The sequence below is a fragment of the Dromiciops gliroides genome, chromosome 1 (assembly GCF_019393635.1).
Source record: "Dromiciops gliroides isolate mDroGli1 chromosome 1, mDroGli1.pri, whole genome shotgun sequence".
In the NCBI taxonomy this organism is placed as follows: domain Eukaryota; kingdom Metazoa; phylum Chordata; class Mammalia; order Microbiotheria; family Microbiotheriidae; genus Dromiciops; species Dromiciops gliroides.
The window spans coordinates 457,645,108-457,666,193 of record NC_057861.1 but is presented as its reverse complement, the minus strand read 5'-3'; the positions used below and the strand labels follow the sequence as shown (position 1 = coordinate 457,666,193).

Genomic DNA, 21,086 nt, shown 5'->3' with positions numbered 1-21,086 from the left:
CCCATCCCACCTTAAATTCTATGGTGACTTTGAAGTCAAAACTAACTGGTTGAAAATCTGAATAGAGAGAACAATAACACTCGTAACGGTAGCAAGGACTAAGTTTAGATAAGATTAAATGATGAGAAATAGAAAGAATCATGTAGTTTCTAATCTTGAGAACTATTTTTTTTTAAAACAAATTTTCATTTATATCCTTTATTTTCACATAGCCTACATTTCTCCCTTATCCCTCTCCCTGCCCACAAGAGCCATCCCATGTAACAAAGATTTAAAAAAAAAAAAAAAGGAAAAAAGAGGAAGAAAAAAATAAGCAAAACTGATCATCACAGTGAATAAAGTTGGACAATATATAAATTTTTCAAACCTGTGGATCCCCCATCTCGGCAAAATAGTGGAGGAAAGGATCTTCTCCCATCTCTTGTTTGGGGCCAAGCTCATTCTTTGTATGATCTAGGGCATGGCTTCTTAAACTTCTTCCACTTTTTGCCCAAGAAATTTTTATGTGACCCCAGGTATATAAGTATGTAAACCATATATTCATAAACTTTTAATGCTGCAAAATTTTTCACAACCCCACAGTTTAAGAAGCTAGGATTTAGGGAACTATTGGTAACAATTGGTTATGGGGAAAAAAAGCAAAACAAAATCATCCTATGGTATATAAAAAAAAAAAATCAAGGGAACAATAGGTAGGATCCTAGGGACTAAAATTCTACATGGGAATTGAACTAAGGAGGCATGATGGAAAGGTCTTGAGTGAAATTTTGCAGAAACAAAAGAAGTTATTCCAATGAAGAAGGGAAGAAAAGGAGTTATATAAAGAGACTAATGAGGATGCATTAGGAACTAACCAGCCTACTCAAATTTTCAAAAATATACATAGAAAAGATGAAAGCAAGAAGAGGCCAAAGAAAAAGAAATTTATCACATAGTACTGTAAAATAAGGTATGCTAAAACTCAAAATGATTTGAAACTGGTGAGGAAAGCTAAGAAAACAACAACAACAACAACAACAAAAAGGAGTGGGTTTTGTTTTTTTCCTAAAGCTATGTGAAGGAAAAGAAGGAGATGATGCAATGAGATCATGGCCCAGGGTGGACTGGACAATGAAGGAAATCAGAGAAAGACAGAGAAGAGAGAGAGAGAGAGAGAGAGAGAGAGAGAGAGAGAGAGAGAGAGAGAGAGAGAGAATGAATATCCAAGATATTGTCATCACAAAGACCTAATCTTATTTATTGGTGGGTTTCATAATCTGGTAGGTCAGAGAATATTATAGATACACAGTTTTAACTAGACTTTAGCAAAGCATTTGATAAAGTCTTTCATGTTATTCTTATGGAAACAATGCAGTGACATGGGATTGATGATTGTAAAGTTAGATTCAGAACTGGTAGAAAGACTAAACTAAAAGAGTAGTCAAGCATGGTTTGATATCAAGGTGGAAGGTCTCCAATACACTAGGGATCTGTGTTTGGACACATCCTATTTTTCAATTAAATAGATAAAGGAATAGCTGGCACACGTATAAAATCTGCAAATAATGCAAAGGTAATGCATACTAGTTGACAGGTTCAGGGACCAAAAAAGATCTTTTTAAAGGTTAAAACATTGGGCTGAATCTAATTAGATGAAATTTATAAACACAAAGCTTCAAAAATTCAACTTCACAAATATAAGATGGAGGTAACATGGACAGCAGTTTTGCTTATAAAAGATGGGGTGTGTGTGTGTGTGAGCGCGCGCTTGCGCATTGGTATGAAAAGATAAATAGGAATCAACAGTGTAGTGAGAGCTGAAAAAGCTCTTCTGATCTTGAGCTGCATTGAGAAGCATAACCTGCAGGAAGGAGAAGATGACAGCCTTGTAACTTTGAGTTAATCAGATAACTTCTAGATTACTGTATTCAGTTCTGGGTACCACAGTTTAGTGAGGACATCTTTAAATCAGGCGGCTTCTTGGGGCAGCTAGGTGGCGCAGTGATAAAGCGCCGGCCCTGGATTCAGGAGGACCTGAGGTTCAAATCTGGCCTCAGACACTTGACACTTACTAGCTGTGTGACCCTGGGCAAGTCACTTAACTCTCATTGCCCTGCCCCCCCCCAATCAAATCAGAGGGCTTCTAGAGGAGGACAATCAGGATGGTTGAGAGTTATGAGGTCACACCCTTCGAGGACTGGTAGAAGGAATGTTCAGTCTGGAGAAAAGAAGACTGAGGGAGTTATGAAGCCTGACCCCAAGTATCTAAAAGGCTATCAAATAAAAGGTGAGATTTGTGCAGTGTTGCTCTAGAAACAAAAAGCTGTGGCAAAGAGGCAGATTTAGGGTGAATGGTAGAAGAAAGTTCTTGACAATCATGCAAACTTGAAGCAAAGGCTTGATGACTACTTGTTAGGAATGTTGTAAAGGGGATTTCTTGTTTAGATATGGGTTGAAAGAATGGTTCATTTAAATCCTTTCCAATGTTGAAATTCCATGGCACATTGCAAAATTGAATGTTTCAGATCAGAGATCCACAAGAACTAGGAGTTAAGAGGCTATACAGCAGGGCAGCTAAGTGGTGCAGTGGATAGAGCATCGGCTCTGGAGTCAGGAGTACCTGAGTTCAAATCCGGCCTCAGACACTTAACACTTACTAGCTGTGTGACCCTGGGCAAGTCACTTAACCCCAATTGCCTCACTTAAAAAAACAAAAACAAAACAAAACAAAACAAAAGAGGCTATACAGTAAAAAAAAAAAAAAGAGGCTGTACAGGCACCCCTTGTTTTATTGCACTTTACCTTACTGTGCTTTGCAGATATATATATTTTAAGTTTTATGGCAACCCTTCATCAAGCAAGTGTCTGTTGGTGCCATTTTACTAACAGCACCTGCTCACATTTTCATTATCATTATGTCTGTTATGGTGATCTGTGATAACTGATCTTTTTTTTTTTTTATAATTTTTTATAATTTTTTTTTTTTTTTTGCAGGCAATGGGGGTAAAGTGACTTGCCCACGGTCACACAGCTAGTAAGTGTCAAGTGTCTGAGGCCGGATTTGAACTCAGGTACTCCTGAATCCAGGGCCGGTGCTTAACCACTGCGCCATATAGCTGCCCCCCGATAACTGATCTTTGATATTACTATTGTAACTGTTTTGGGGAATGATGAAGTGTGCTATATGACAATGAACTTAATCAGTAAATGTTGTGTGCGTTCTGACTGCTCCATTGCCTGGCTGTTTCTCATCTTTCCCCCTCTCCTCTGGCCTCCTTATTTTCTGAGACACAACAATATTGATATTAGGTCAATTAACAATCCCACAATGGCCTCTAAGTTTTTGAGTGAATGGAAGAGTCAATTGATGGGGCAAACTTCATTATCTTATTTTAAGAAATTGCCAGTCACCCCAACCTTCAGCAACCACCACTCTGATCAGTCAGCAGACAACAAGGCAAGATCCTCTGCCAGCAAAAGGATTAAAACTTGCTGAAGGCTCAGAAGATGATTAACAGTTTTCAGCAATAAACTTTTTAATTAAGGTATGCACATTGAATTTTTTTAGATATAATACTGTGGCATACTTAATCTATACAGAATAGTGTAAATATAACTTATTTATGCATTAGGAAACCAAAAAATTTGTGTAACTTGTTTTATTGTGATATTTGCTTTGTTGTGGTATTATGGAACTGAACCAACAATATCTTCAAAGTATGCCTGTACACATTCATGCAATCTTCTCCCCTTTTCTTTTTGGAAAGGGGATATTTTAAGGTTATAACTGGGAACCAAGTGAGAAAACCATGTATTCAAACCATCCCTATTTATTTTTTTTTTTTGGCAGGGCAATGAGGGTTAAGTGACTTGCCCAGGGTCACACAGCTAGTAAGTGTCTAAGACTGGATTTGAACTCACTTCCTGACTCTAGGGCTAGTGCTTTATCCACTGCAATACCTAGCTGGCCAAGAACTCAAAATTAAAAAAAAAAAGTTAAAAATTGCTTTTACATGTAATTGGGGAAAAAAATAAAATACTAAATGAAAAAATGTGAAAAAGAATATCAGTGTTATGAGAAAATATAATACCAACATTATAGGTTTTCTAGGATACAAAGAAGGAGATGTATTAAATAAACAGGTAATATGATTTAGCTAGTGACAGAAAATATATACACAATATAAAATTTTATTTAATGATTCTGCATAGTAGAGCCTTGAAAGTTGACATGACATGGGTGAGGATGGATTAAAATTTATACTAGTTTCTACTTTAAATGAGTAAAAAAAAGCTTTGAGAAAACAGTTCTTAATACTAGAAGTTCTACAACACTCATGACCAATAAAATAACCATCATTAATATAATGAATAGCTAAAAAAAACAGTGAAATGTCAGAAACCCTCATAAAATTTGGTAATTTTAATGGGATTAATCCTCCATGGAAAAGGAGTGGCTACATCCCACTTTAGATTGATCTACCTTAATTTTTTTACCTGTACTACCTGTTCTAGGTTAAGAGTCTGAAAGAACTAATACATTCTTAATTACAGGGCATTTTATTCTTTTCTCTTTCACAGGATGAAAGAAATTGTATTAAGATGATTTATCCTGCTATTAGAATAAGCAGAGATAAGTAGACAGTCCTGGACTAAATTGTTCTACCTAAGAAAGACTTCTAAGACACTATGGAGTGCTTCACTTTGTAAAATGTACCATTTTTTCTGTCATATTAATATTTTCATATGGAACAATCTGTATTCAAAATAAAAAAATGTAAATTACATTTTAAAAGCACACAAGTGATTAAATTTGGAAGAAGTAGCATGATGTAATGGGAGAAAGCCAAAAACTCCAGGGTTATATGATGGCTTTGTCTCTTAGCCATATGACTAAGGCAAACTATTTAACATTGCTTAGCCCCAATTTCTTTATCTGTAAACTGGGGATTACTTGAACTATTTACCTTGAAGGATTGCTGTTCCTTGTGAAAATGCTTTGTAAATGCTACTAGGTCTATACCTTAAAGAGATTAAATAATGAAAAAAGGGATCAATACATATAAAAATATTTATAGTAGCTTTTTTTGTGGGGACAAAGAATTGGAAACTGAGGGAATACCCATCAATTGGGGAATGGCTGAACAAATTATGATAGATGAATTCAATGGAATACTATTGTACTATAAGGAATGACTAGGAGGATTTCAGAAAAACCTGGGAAGATTTGTACAAACTGATACAGTGAAGTGAGCAGAACCAAAAGAATAATATATACAGTAACAGAAATATTATAAAGATCAACTTTGAAAGACTTAGAAATTCTGATCAACACAATGACCAACTGCAAGTCCAAAGAACTCATGATAAAACATACTATCTACCTACTTCCCAGTAGAGAACTGATTGGCTCTACAGTGCAAACTGAAGCATCTTTCTTCTCTTTTTTTGGACATAGCTAGTGCAGGAATTTGTTTTACATAACTATAAATATTTGTAATGTGTTTTGTTTCTCTCACTTTTTAAATGGATGAGAGGAGAGAAGACGGAAGGGCAGCTAGGTGGCATAGGGGTTATAGCACTGGGTCTAGTATCAGGAAGACCTGAGTTCAAATCCAGTCTCAGACACTTATTAGCTGTGTGATCATGGACAAGTCATTTAACCTTGTTTGCCTCAGTTTCCTCATCTGTAAAATGAGCTGAAGAAGGAAATGGCAAACCACTACAATATCTTTGACAAAAAAATCCCAAATGGGGTCACAAAGAGTCAGACATGACTGAAAAATGACTGAGGAGCAACAACAAGGGGAGGGGAAGGGGAGGAGTTGAAACTGAAAATAAAATAAAATTGAATTAAAAAATAAAATCTATTAAAAAAAACCAAACAACCTTAAGTCAATGGGAAATCTCTAATCTGAATGAAATGTGGGAACCTTATTTGCAAGCCAGATGATGACTGGAATTTTTATGGAGCAATGCACTTCATATCTGAAATTTAGTTGGGTTTCATGCTTTGCCCAATACTCATTATGAACTATAAAATAGCATGTTTCTTCATCTTTTAATGTAATTTAAAATAAATTATTTCAAAATGTTAAAAAATGCTTTGCAAACTGTGATATACTATATAAATGTGTACTATTTTAATAGTTTAATAGGAATTAGAAACAAAAACCTGAAACAATTGGCAAAATATCACAAATATCTGCTAAATGCTAAACAAAAAATGTCAAATTAATTCCTTGAATAAGGCTGAAGATAATCTATAATCTACCTGAAGACATACTCACCATCACAAGAAACAGCAACGTAATTTCCTAGTTGATCAGACATATGTTGCATCACCTTTCTGTCCCTCTTAAGACCAAGATAGATCCAATATTCTATGACTGCTCCAAGAATCTCAATCAACAGATAAGCCATTTTATTTTTGAAGGCCTAATAGATGAGAAAAATTACTTTTAAAAAGGCAATCGTATGTTTAGAAAGGTATATTAAAATATTTAAAAATTCATTGTGAGGGGGCAGCTAGGTGGCACAGTGGATAAAGCACCAGCCTTGCATTCAGGAGGACCTAAGTTCAAATCCGACCTCAGACACTTGACACTTACTGGCTGTGTGACCCTGAGCAAGTCACTTAACCCTCACTTAACCGCCGCCCCCCCCCCCCAATATTCACTGTGGAAAGTAACCTTTGAATTTAAATTTAGACATGCCCAAAGTCAAATACCTAACAGGGATACATAGGACATGATGGAGACAGGTATAAACATCCTTAGAAACATTTTTTGTCATCAAAACAGGCCATGTGGAAACCCCTATTTACTGCTATCTTTGGGCTTCTTCTATGGATTATTTAGAAAGATTACAGAAAATCAATATTGTTAGTATTCTATATGATCCTAGTAAACATAAAAGAAATGTTTGATTTCAGCTCTCACAGTATATTTGTGACTCAGGGGTCTAAGTTACTAAGAGCACACATATCACATGTATACAGTAAAGGACTGGTTTGTAACTTCTGCTATTTCTCTGCAAACTATGTCCACAGACAGAACAAAAGCTCACTTCTTTGTATAAGTATAATCTTGAGGAATAGAATTGAAAATGGAAATTTTTTTTAAATGATTAATTTTTATTCTGAACTTAACACCAGAGAAAATGAGCATTTCCAAACACAAAGTCAAACAGAGGCTTGTACACCAAAATGCACATCTCCATTATGTACAGTTTGCTAAAAATGAAATGAATTGTGAAAAGCAGAAGTTAAGGCTTCAAGCAAAAGAATTTTCTGCTACTGATTAAATTGAGTCTTCTCGACTAATGATTAGATGTAAGTTAAATCCACCCTGCCTATCACAAATATGTCTATAGATATTTAATAGCTGAGTCAAGCAAAGTATAAGGACTTGTTGTTTTTTGCCCCTTCTAAATACAATATTATTAAACTCCTCTATAAGCTGACTGTATCCCTTCTAAACATCTTTTTATTTCCATTTTTTATTTTTTATTGATGCTCTTTCTAAAACTTGCATCTATATCACTACCCACTAGCCCACTTCCAAACAGACACCCTTCCTTCTAACATGTAAGTTTAGGCAAGCAGTAAAACAAATCCACACACTAACCATACACCAACCCCTTTTCAAAGCACTTTTCAAATGCACAATTTCAGCTGATCTTTAGAACAATCCTGTGATGTAGGCAGGGAAGATACTCTCATTCCCATTTTACTGACAGAGTAGGAAACTCAGAATATAAAAGGGGTTTTAGTGGCATGGCCTCTTTTGACAGAAAAGAAGTGCAATTAAAACTAAAACGGGTCTTTAGACTTCTAGTCTGGGTTCTTTCCATTCACCCTTGTGGATGAACCCACAACATGCTGCTAGAGATAAGAGCTTCACCAGTTTAAGACAATAATTTAATATATTGCCAACTGTTTCAAAACAATAATAGGAGTTGATATTTATACTGTTCTTGAAGGTTTACAAATATTTAATGAATACTATTTCATCTTCACATCAAAGTAAGCACTGCAGGTATAACTTTCCCCATTTTACAGATGAGAAAACTAAGGCACAGTGTTATTAAGGGATTTACCCATGGTGATATAGTTCCTAAATGACCGAGGTAAGGTTTCAATACAATAGCGTTTTAAAACAGGAGAGAGTACATTGTAGTAGAAAGAATCCATAATTAGGAGCTGGTATCAATGAACTCCCTAGGAAAAAAATCTCCAAGGCCAGATGGATTTACAAGTGAATTCTACCAAACATTTAGGGAACAATTAATTCCAATATTATATAAACTTTTTGAAAAAATAGGCCAAGAAGGAGTCCTATCAAATGCCTTATATGAGACAAATAAGGTGCAGATGCCTAAGCCAGGAAGAGTCAAAATAGAGAAAGAAAATTACGGACCAATTTGCTAATGAATATCAATGCAAAAATGCTAAATAAAATATTAGTGCAGAGATTACAGCAATGTATCATGAGGATAATAGACTATGACCATATGGGATTTATACCAGGAATGCAGGGCTAGTTCAATGTTAGGAAAATTATCAAAACAATCAGGAGCTAGATCACCTGGATTATAATTAGAGCTCGACCACAGAATAGCAGTGTGACTTCTGCTAAGTGACAATGTTTCTGAAGCTGTTTCCCATTTGTAAAACAGAAGTTTAACAAGATAATACTTAAACTTCCCTTTAAAGTACAGTTTTATTTCCTTTCCCTGTAGCAAGATAAGAACACGAAGGAAAGGGTATCACAGGAATTTTAGAAAAGAAGATGTCAGCCAACATGAGATTATAGTTCCACAACTGAAAGAGATCTCAGAGGCCATCAGGTTTGACCTTTTCACTGAAAGATGAAAAAAGTGGCTGAGGAACAGTAACTTGGCCAAGGTTACACAGAAGTGGAAAGTATCAGAGAAAGGATATGAACCAGGTTCTCTGACTCCAAAGCCGCTGACTATATTCATTGTACCACATTACCTCCTCTTTCTTACTAACAATTACCAACCTGCCACCCCCCCCAAAAAAAAAGAAAGAAAAAAGAAATAATAAAGAGGGAAAAAAGAAAAAAAATAGAAACCAATAGTAGGAGAATAGAGGGACATTTTATAAAAGTATTAAACGTATGTAGCCTCATTTGGTTTCCTTATATTCTGCAACTCCAGAGTTACTGTTATGTATTGTATAAGGGTGTCCCAAGGAGAAATGACACAGACAAGCTACTAAGCTCTGTAGCTGTTGCCCATGTTGAATTTGCAGCTCCTTTAAAATAAGAGACACACCCCACCTCTGCCCTTTGCCAAGGAAAGCCCAAAGCACTCTCAGATACATGACAATGAAATTCACTGCCACAATGTCATTTGGCAAGACTGGCTGATTGACATTATGACAAAACAACATTAGCATAAACTGAGGACTTCTGTTTAGCTAATGACTTAAATTGAATGCTTCAATGCTGTAAATCAAGAAACAAAATGCTTTACCCTACTGAAAGTGATGTCTGTGAACATGCATGGAATTCTTTAAATTGAAAACTGCCAAAGAGACTGAATTAAGTACAAGAATGAATTCTAGCAGTGAAAATTAACTTAATAGAAAAAGTTCATATGAATAAAAATCCTAATCAAGTCTTAAGAAATAAAATACCAATTTGAAATGTTTAAGGCTAGTTCTCTAATATCTAATAACACTACAATTGACGTGGCAGTAACTGCTAAACAAATATGTTGCTCTTGTTTATAAAGTGTAATGAAAATCTTCAAGCTAAGTACATAAAATCTGTTACTATTTACAACTTTAGTCTGCTTTCTAAGCATTTTCACATTGGTAGTAGTCCTTTGGTGATTTAGTAAACTGTGAAAAATGCTGTGGTCTATATTATTGTTTTCAGATATAATGAGCAGTTTCATCTAATACAATCAAATGGAAGAAAGGAAGAAATGTTCCACAAAGTGAAAAGAGCTTTTTATCTGGAATGATTTTAGCATTTAAAAAAATAAATGAAAGGCAGATTAAGCTGAGCAAGCACTTGATAATCTATAAAGAAGTTACCAACTTTATCCAGCATCCTCTCATTTAAAGATGAGAGTACTATATTTAGTTCTAGTTATAATGAATGTTTTCTGTTCCTGTATCCTTGTGCAACCATGCTTCTTTTTAAAGCCAGATACACACACTGAGAGTGCCTACTCACCAGTTTTAAGCATCACATAGTAAGGGGCCTGAGTCTCCAATTACCCTGTAGAACAGCTGAATCACAGGACTATTACCAGGACAAGGGGACAAGGTGCAGGGAACACACTATGTATTTTTTTTTTTTTTGCAGAGCAAATGCCCTTTTTAGCTCCCGAATCTTAGAACAGATGCCAGGAGTCAATTAAAAACAAATCAGAAACAAAAACCACACAGCTATTTAAATCATATCTCTGATAACTGGCTAAATGAAATCCTAAAATTAATAGTGAACTATTGAACAAGCATTATTCTGCTCACTTCCTGCCCCTAAGCCTGGGTCAAGCAACTGGTATTATTATATAATAATAGCTAACATTTACACAGGGCTTACTATGTGCCAGGCACTGTGCTAAGTGTATTCTTATCTCATTTGATCTGCACAACAACCTTGGGAGGTAGGTGCTATTCTTGTATGTCATCTCACTCCTCCTGCTCCCATCTTCCTTACCCTCCTCCCTGGCTACAGCTATTAAGTTTATCCAGGTGCAGAAAAATGTATTAAAAATTAAGGCACATATTTTTAAAATACTAAACAGTAAGGGATTGTCTCAATTATCCTTGAAGACATTGCTTTGCAACTAGGAGGTGCTTTATAAATGCAAGTTTATGTCAGACCTTGCCACATGTAAATTGCAAACAAAATAATGAATAGGAAAATTTACAATGTTAATAGTGAGGTTTCTGAAGCTGAACAAGGTAAGACTTAAGGCTGGTTTGCATGTAATATCTTGATTTTTCATGCTTTCTTAGCAACATACATAATGGTTTTATTAACTGAATAATAACAGTAATGGTCAACAAGACCTTGGGAGTGATGGCAAAAATGTCCTACAATTAGATTACTACTGGCTGTAGATAAAACTGAGAGATGGCATAATAGTTTCTTTTGTCTCCTCTAGGATGTAATGACTTTGTATGATGAAACTGGATCTGATTTGGGAGAATTTTGTTTGATTTGGAGATTATAGGACATTGATACTTCAATGGGAACGTTGCTTATAATGATGGAGATCATCTTCTTCCCTTCTTGCCCTAAAAACAGAAGGTCCCTCTTGCTCGTCCTGCAAGGCTTATTTTGTCCCCTTCTAAGGAGTTTTACCTAACATGCTGCCTTCTCCCAACTGGTTAGAGTATGGATAAAAGGAAAAAAAGGGTTTTGAGAAACCCTCAGCTTGAATATTTCTATATGGGGTGCGGGAAAGGGAAGGGTAGATGGGCATAGGGGGAAAACTAAAAGAATTCACAAAGACAAGTTGATAATTTAGGGTGAATATCCTAAAGACAGATCTTTCTGACATATATCAAAGGCCCTCAGAGAGCTGAAATCACACTGAAGGAGACCTCAGGTTGGGCTGAGGTTAAGCCTTAGAGCACTTAAAAGGGACCGAAAACAAGGAGATTCAAAGAAGCCTTCGATATTATCATTTAGTATTAAGAAATCTTCCTGTTAATTTGAAAGCTTGTCATTTTAGGCACATTATATAGACAAATAATAGTATAGCTAGTTAATTTCTGTTCAGTAGTTTACAAATAGTTCTGTTATATATTTATTTTATGAAGCAGATTGGACGTGTTGTTACTGGGAGTCTTCTACATTGAGGTTTGATTTACCCTAACCATGCATCTTGCACTACTGATATAAGCAACATCACTCACCTTGAGGCATGACCTCAGAAGGAAACAAGCCTCACGTGGGACTTCCCTGAAATTCCAGACACATATCATTCATTACATGTTTCTGTTTCTACATTTGTGATTTGTTATCTCGCTAATATGAAATAGAAAAATTAGGAAAATATTGTGCCATCGTATTTCTGGTGTTATGCATCTTTTTATATATATTTCAACCCTTCAAGAATCCTTGTAATTTCATTTTGGAGTAACTGTCCACTACTGTAAACTGAACTTCATCTCTGTCTTAATAAGTGGGTTTTTTTGGATTGTGTGGCTTGAAATTTCCATCTTCTAAAAGGCCATCTTGGAATGTAACTTTTTTTGGACAATATAAAATGCTTGTTTTAGGGAATCACACTTGATATCTTGATATCTGTAGGACTTGCCAGAGATTGTGTTCTGTTAAAACAGCCTCTTACAACATATGGTCACCTCCATGTGTCAGAGGAGGGCTACTGAGTATGCATTAGATGTAGAGGATGTTACACATCACATTTACTTCATTACTACTCCCTTGGGATTCTGCTCCACTTTGGATGAATGGTTATTTCTTATTAGAAAGTTTAAATATTCAACTAGAGTCTCAAACTTTTTATAACAACTTGAGCTAAATGCAATCTCATCTCTGAAGTAACTATAATAGAATGCAGTGTGCTACATATAGTGAAAAGTACTGGTTTTTGGATAATAAGACCTGTGTTCAAGTCCCAGTTCAGCCTCTTACTGACTACATGATTTTTGGCAGGACATCTCTACACTCTGAACATCTGTTTCCTCACCTATGAAAGTGATATAATACATACCACCTTTACAGTAATATCTCTCACAATCAAATGAGATGTCACCTTATCAAACACATAAGTGTAAAACACTTTTGTTAAAATGTATTTTGGTGAGAAATTAAAGATCAATAAGCTATTTCACTTTAGTAAAGATTCTCTTTATCAGTCATAAAAACTGTTAGAAGATTACAATATGGCTTAAGGAAGCAGATATTCAAAATATTCACCATTAATTCCTACACTTGAGAAGTATAAGCCATGGACTGACAGAAGTGTACAAGCTTCTATACTTTCTTTTTGTACAACTCATCTAACAATAAACTCTGCCTTGGACCTCCTGTGTAACCCTGAAAATGGTCACAGGTGCTATGGTGGTTCAGACTCAAATTCCCATCTCCTGCCTTTGTACCTTAATAAAACTTCCTGTATTTTTTTTTTAAGTCAGACAGTTGTCATTGTGATCACCATCACAGCTAACATGTATATAATGCTTCAAGATTTGCGAAGTGGTCTATAGATATTATTTCATTTTATCATCACAAAAACCCTGTGGGGTGGTTGTTATTATTATCCTATTTTATATATGGGAAATTGGGGGCAGAGAGAGGTAAAGTGACTTGCCCAGAGTCATACAGCTAGTAAGTGTCTGAGGCCTGATATGAACTTGGGCCTTCCTGATTTCTGTCATTTAAATTTCATTTTTTTTTCAAGTTCACATGGGAGTTAACATGATCATATTACTAATTCTACTAGATTGGCTGGGAATTTGGTGTAACAAACAGGCTTAATGCTACACTGCTATCACATTTAAAAGACCCACATGATTATACACAGCATTCTCCACGAATGGCCAAACCACTTCATAGCCCCCTTGAAAATATATTTAGCTATTATTTATTTATTTAAGTTTTGGGTTCCAATCTCTATTCCTCCTTCCCTTCCTCCCTCCACCCCTCTCCAAGGCAGCAAACAATCTGATATGTGTTATACATGTATAATCGTGCAAAACATGACCATATTTGTCACTTTTTACAAGCAAATTAAATCATTAAAAAATGTAAAAAAATATAAGAATGTGAAAAGTAGCATGCTTCAGTCTGTTCCATCAATATCAGTTCTTTCTTTGGAGGTGGATAGTATGTTCCATCAATAATAGATCCCTGTTCCTGTCTTTCCACAGAACCTCCAACACTGGCTATTCCTACTTTTTGCATCACTGTGGAGCCTCATTACTTAACACTGTCAAGTGTTAGTATCAAGTCACACCTTCATACCCTAGACTCTTAGTATGTGCCAAATCATGAAGCAAATAGATTCTTTAACTCAAAGTATATTTAAAGTTCAGTTGGGCATTGGCCACCAGGAAACTATGTTTAGATGGGATTGAGAAAGTAGCCTATGGTGATTCTCCAATCACAACTAAGTGAAATCATCAACCATGCTCAAGCATGCAGTCTTCCTTCTTTCCCTATTGTAAGAGGGCTAAGTACAAATATTTTTTGGTCCTATTTTTACTACTTTACTTTTTAAAAAAACAACAACTATTTTTAACTAGATAGTTTATCAACTACTAGAGTATAAATTAGGACAAGAAATCAAAGACTGACAGGTCGAAAATGGATCTATTATAACTAATTTAGGGAAGAAGAAATCATAGCAGTATTTGAACTAACAGAGAAATTCAGAACAATGGATAAAATTTGGAACTGAGGATCTCATTTCTATGATCTTCCAAGAATTAGAAAAATAAGAACTGAGTTTAACTACTATTTTAATTACCCAAACTGCTAGAAAAAGACAGTTGGGTATGTAGAGAGAAAGAATGACTAGGATAAGAGACATTGGTCAAGAGAAGAAAGCAGAATAATGACCACTTGATCGTCTTTAAGTTGTTTTTTTTAAGAATTCACTTGTTATTTCCCCAGTCACATTCTAAAACCATTATGGTTTGGCTCATCTTCTCTTTATCTATATTGGGTTTTTTTGTTTTGTTTTGTTTTGTGAGACAATTTGTGTGACTCGCCCAGGGTCACACAACTAGTAAGTGTTAAGTGTCTGAGGCCGGATTTGAACTCAGGTCCCCCTGAATCCAGGGCTGGCACTCCATCCACTGTGCCACCTAGCCGCCTCTTATATTGTTTATATATTGAAATGTACATAAAGTGAAAATATTAGAAATAGCAAGAAATAATAGTATGTAGTTAGTGTCTTACACTTAGTAGGTACTGTCCATGGTCTTTACTCTCAAAGATTTTTTCATTCTAAAACTCCATAGTGAATAGATATGGTTATACATGTATGGCAGAGAAATACCTATTTTTACCCCAGAAAAGAGTGAACTAGAGAGGCAGGAAAGGAAAAGGAAAGAATGAATGATCAAAACCATTTTTTTTTCTTATGGACCAGTTATTTTTAGTCATCATGGTAAGGCAAATTCTACTCACATCGTTAGATCTGAATTTCTGTTTTTGAGAATATATAGTCCAATCCAAAAGCATATTTAATGGCTTGGTAAAAAACACTGAGGTTTCATTTCCAGACCAGAAAGTTTCAAGAAGAAAGGCCTGTTCTGGGACTTTTAGGCTCTGAGAATCTGCCCCTTCATATAACCTATGAAAAGAATGAACAAAACTTAACATAAATCAGTTTGATTATTGTAGTTACTTGGGAGAAAATCTTCAAGTCTCACAACACAAACAAGTTTGGCAATTTTAAAATATAGAAGTATCACCATTTTGGATGAATAATATGTAAAGTGGTGATGACAATTAGTCAAACTGTAAAACTCAAATGTTGAGCTAATATTAGATAAATAGAATTAAAATGGAGAAGAGATGAAAAAGCATAGTATCAGACTATAAAAGAACCAACAACAGACATGTATTGGATGTTCAATTTAAGCATATGGAGATGAAACTTTTCAACACTCACATGTACAAAATGAATAAATGAGTGTTATGCCCAAGAAGGATTTTTCACTTAAGCATTCAATTACCAAAGAATAAAAAAATTAAAACCTGAAAAATGAAAAGCCTCACGCCTTTGTGATATAAAATTAAACACCTATCCAAATGTATGACTTGGTGAAAATAAAATGTGAACTGTGAAATAGAAAAAAGACTAGATAAACCACCACTCTGTTGCTAACAGAATTTATCTTTAATGCCAAAAACTTGAAAAAAAAAAAAAAACCCACAGCCCAACAACAAACCAATCCAACCTTAAATAACGGTACAAAAATGGACACAAAAGATGCATGATTTTTTTGGACAAAACTTTTGAAATAAAGTAGAAAATGGGCACACAGGAACAATGCAAGTGGAGGAAGAAATGTCCCCTCAATGTAAAAACTCACTTGTGACTCAGATGTTGGACTTCACTTTTCACTAGCTTGAGGAAGAATGTTAGTAATGCCATCTTGAGCATCTTGGAAACAACTCCGTCTGGAACTGGGTGACAAAAACTTTCACTGAAGAGGCAGGACCTGAAAAACAAGAACCCAAGAATCCTTAAGATTCAAACAAATTCACTGATTAATTGGCGGACAAGTACCTCTTTTAAAATAATGCCAGAGTTTAAATAACAGTTTGATCAACAAATTATGGAACAAGTTAAACAAAGCTACATGATTAATATTTGTGCCTCTTTTATAAATGTAATGACAGGTCAAACCCTCTAGCAGTTATCCTTCTATTACTTCTAGCAATCGGCATACTTTATCATCGCCTGTCTTAAAGAATACAGACCTAATTTCTCTAATTCTTCTCAGTGATTGCAGTGTTCAACTGTCTTATGTTATTGTCTTCACGTCTTCTTTATTTCTCTGATAAATGGGAGAACGATGAATACTGAACTTAATTGGTGTAGGCCCTTAGCAAATAAAAAATTACCTTGAATATTTAATGCTTTCAACTTTATCTTCCCCTTCCCACAAAATCATCTTCATGTTCACTGTTTAACAAAGCATAGTTATGAAGTTTAAAAAAATATATATCACTATTTTATTCCTTTTCATCTTCTCTGGTGTTTCTCAAAGAGTGGGTAAGTGTCAGGCCAGTTAGAGGCCCAGAGTCACAGGGGAACAATGGATAGAACAGTGACTCTCAATTCAGACATTCAGGTTCCAGTCTCTCCTGACAGTCCCTGTGTAACCTCGGGCAAGTCACAACTTTACTGGACTTCAGTTTCTTCATCTATAAAATGAAGGGGTTGAAGTAGATGGTCTCTGAGGGGCCTTATAGTTCTCCTTCTATGATCCTATGTGCCACAGAGATAGAAAACATAATTTCTTCCAAATTTATATACCAGTGCTATTGCTAATATCATTTTATCACTGTACTGTCATTATTTGTTCACTTACACTGCTTGTATTATGTTGTTCACATGTGATTTCTCATGACCCCTCCCTTCCCCCCAGCCCCCAAGCATCTACCATGAGGCAGATAGGGGGTATAGTGCCAGATTTGGGATCAGGGTAGACCTGAGTCCAAATCCTGCCTCAAACACTAACTGTGTGACTCTGGGAAAGTCACTTACCCTCTCTTAGGCTTAATTTCTTCATTTGCAAACTGGAGATAATACTAGCATTTACTTCCAAGGGCTGTTGCGAGGCTCAAATGAGACAATATATGTAAAAATACTTTGCAAACCATAAGGTTCTATAAGATATCTATTATTACTACTCTGAAAAACTATGGCTCAGCTGAGAATATTTTCCAAACCAGGTTAGCAAACAAGGCCTTCCACAATTTGATTCCAACTTCTCTCTCCAACCATTCCTTTCAAAGACAAGCTGCTCAATTTTAGCCCAAGCAGCTCTTTGAAGAGACGAGATGCCTTTCTGTCCTGTGTCCTTTCCTCCCCGCTCCTCCTGCCTAGCATCTTCCCCCAGACCATCTGAGAGAGAAGCTTGGTAGAATGGAAGGAACACTGGCTTTAGAGTCAGAGAACTGGGCAGGGGGGAAGTAACCCAAAGGGAAGAAACGATTTCAGTTCTGTTCAGTGAACATTTATTAAATGCCTACCAAGGGCAGGGCTCTGAAGATGTACATGAAAAACGACAGTTCATGAGTTACTATTTAGCAGGGAGATGAGTATATCAGGGGGTTCTTCACTTTTTTTGTCTCATGGACGCATTTGGTGAGGCCCCTTCTCAAACAAGGTTTTGAGGCAGCACAGTCATAAAGGAGATAGAAAGGAAACAGATGCTTTGTTATGTTGTATAGCTAGTATAACTAGAACCTGGCAAATGACTGCACATAGAGGAGTGGAATGGTAGAGTCAAAGAGTCCAAGCTTGGGTGACTGGGGGAATAGTGATATGATCAAAACAAATAGGGGGGAAAAAATAAAACAAATAGGGGAAGTATGAGGGAGAGTAGGTTTTGGAGGGAAGATGGTGAGTACTGTTTGTACTCATCAGTTTGTAAGGGTAGTATACTACCTTCAGTTTGAGGTGGTGATGGGATAGCTAAATGAAGATTCCTGCCAGGCATTAGGAAATATGAGCTGGGAATAGAGATGATAATGAAGCCATGGGAGTGGATGTGTTTGCTAAAAGAGAATATTTAAAGGAAAAGAGATCTGAAGACAAAGCTTCTGAGATGCCCACACTTGAGTGACAGAGAGAAGAAATGGAGTATTCTAAGTAAGCAAAAGGGAATTTTCAGAGAAGGAGAAGAATCAAGAGAAAGAAATGTCACAGAAGTAAATATGAAAGAATATCAAGAGAGGGAGCAGTGAATGGTCACTAGTGCCTGATGCTACAAAAACAAGTTAAAGAGGATGAGAATGGAGATTGCTGATTATATTTATCAATTACTAGTTCACTTGAGACTTGGAAGAGAATAATTTCAATACAGTGGTAGCAATATAAACTAAATTACCGGAGGTTGATGAGTGAATGAGTAGTAAAGAAAGAGAGCCAGTGACTGCAGACTACTTTTTTGGGGGGATAGTTGTTATAGGTGGAAATGGATAATGATCCTCTGAGAATATGACAGGTTCAAAGGAAGGTTATTTTTTAGTATAAGGAAGACATGTTTGTGGGCAGAGAAAAAGGAGCAGTTGAGAAGGGTCAAAGATGATATAGCAGGGCAGTGAAGGTTAAAACATAACCAAGTTTCCCCAAAGAGACTGGCCTCAAAGACCAAGACAATGTCTTATACCTTTTGGTAGTCTCTAACACAATGTGTATATGTAGCAGTTGTAATAACAGAGAGAGAGAGAGAGAGAGAGAGAGAGAGAGAGAGAGAGAAGGAGCAGACAGGAGAGAGAGAGAGAATAAAAAGTGGGCCAAGGACAGAGGGACATCCATAGTTAATGGCTGTGTGTGTGTGTGTGTGTGTGTGTGTGTGTGTGTGTGTGTGAGATGGATCATGTCTTACAAATCTTGACCTAGCACACTGCTGGACACAAAGTAAGCATATGACAAATTCTTGTTGATTGTTTAACTAATAACTATGACCCAGCCGTCAGTAGTCATGTAAGTTACAATTTCAATTTTGGCCCTAAACTCCATTTAACACCCTGTCCCCCTTCTAACATTAATAGTTTAAAAAAAAATAACAATAGTTGGTTTCAAAGAACAAGAAAAAACATCCAGAAAGCATCACTAGTACTGACCCAATGAAAATAAAATATTAATACTGTAATGTCTCCATTTGATTTTGATATATAAATTATGTTCATCCTAGGTAAAAATGTGTTAAAACATTAAAAGTTTATCTAGGTACAAGTATTAAGGATAATATTAGTAGTAATACAGTAATATATAATTAAAAGAATAAGGCCTCATAACATTTCTCTAAAATAATTATCCTAGATTAACCATAGTTGCCATATTCAGATTCTTTATGGAGAATAGTGGGTTCTCTATGGAGGATATTTATGGTAAAACATGGATAATAGTACACTGGGTAAGAAGACAGGTGGGTAAAGAGGGCATGTAAGGATTTGAAGTCAAGGTTAATGAAGAAAATGTCACTGATGAAACAGTGACATTCAAAAGATTCAAAGCAATCCCTAACCCTAACCGTAACCCTAATTTCTTTCTCAGTTTCTTGAATATTCAAGCAAGCAACTCCTCTAAAACATTATTGACAAAGTAGCACCTCTAAAGTAAGTGAAGGCATCATACACTGGGTCTGTAGTTGCTTTTTCCTACAAGTCTTAAGGGATTTGAAAACACAAATCATTTTACATTTTTATTTCCAAGGTAAAAGGATGATAGGATAATATAATTTTAGAGCTGGGAAGAACTTGTGAAATAATCTAATTCAATATCCTCATTTAATAAATGAGGTAAATGGAAATAAAAACTCAAAGAACAAAAATAAAAACTCAGGAACATTCAATACAAAGAAATACTTAAACATGTGTATCTCAAAATTTTTAGATTTATTTTATGATTCTCCATATCTACTTTTATATATATATATATATATATATATATATATACACACACACACACACACACACATACGTATGTATATACTGTTTTCAAAAAATCAAATATTTATGCACTATCTTAAAAAATACATATTTTTTTAGCTATATGCAAACAGGCAGTCTCCAATGTACAAATAGTCTGTATTACAAAAATTCATTTGAAAGTCAATTACTTGAAATTCAGAATGTAGGATGATAGATTTATAGCTGTCCAGGAGCTCTATGTTTATCTACCCAAATCTCCTAATTTTACACATATTTTCCCTTGAAATAATGTTATGGTTAAATGCCTAAATCAGCCCACAAAATCCATTGTAATCCATTAGATAGCCAGAGCACTTTATTAATAGTACTATTTTAAGTTCATCTAACCAGCATTTGTAACGTTGTTTCTTTAACAAAATGTATTCTGATTTCTCCCTTGTTATGCCAGGATAAAATCTCTGCCTAAAAGAGGCACCTGGTGACAGGAGCAAAGGAAAAATAGCTATTTCTGGGCCTTGGTATATCTACATGAGAGAAGGAACCACTGGAGCAGGAAATCCCCATGTATTCAGAACTGAGGAATGGAGCTTCTCTCCACAGGGGTCAGGGACCCTGGACTAGGGCTTCTTCACTACATGTTCACATACATGGGTCATCTGTATGTTGAGTCCCTTACATCAGGGATGTCCAATGTTTATTTTCTGCATTGCAAGTGAAGCATCACAAATGGACCTACTTAAAGTGGTCTCATAAAATGAGTCAACTTAAATACTTTGGGCTCTTTAAAAAATTGTACATAAAAAGAAAAACACAGATTAATTTGTGATTTATTTTACACAATGGCCCACTTCAACATTCATAGGCCGTGTTTACATTCTCTAAAACAATATTTTCAAACAAGTAAAAAAAAGTTTACAAAATGTACCCAAATGAAGTTAATTTGACATCAGAAACCTGCAGACCTCA

The 21,086-nt window shown here is 35.6% G+C and overlaps 1 protein-coding gene across 2 annotated transcripts in view; it reads right to left on the bottom strand.

The window, feature by feature from the left end:
* SLF1 (SMC5-SMC6 complex localization factor 1) overlaps nucleotides 1-21,086 on the bottom strand; it is a 97,656-nt gene that overhangs the window by 20,652 nt on the left and 55,918 nt on the right. For both annotated transcript variants that reach the window (XM_043974082.1, XM_043974072.1), the window contains 3 exons: nucleotides 16,043-16,171; nucleotides 15,132-15,297; nucleotides 6,270-6,417 (listed from right to left, as the gene is read on the bottom strand). In XM_043974082.1, coding sequence (XP_043830017.1) covers nucleotides 6,270-6,417; nucleotides 15,132-15,297; nucleotides 16,043-16,171 — 443 coding nt within the window. The remainder of the gene's footprint in view (nucleotides 1-6,269; nucleotides 6,418-15,131; nucleotides 15,298-16,042; nucleotides 16,172-21,086) is intronic.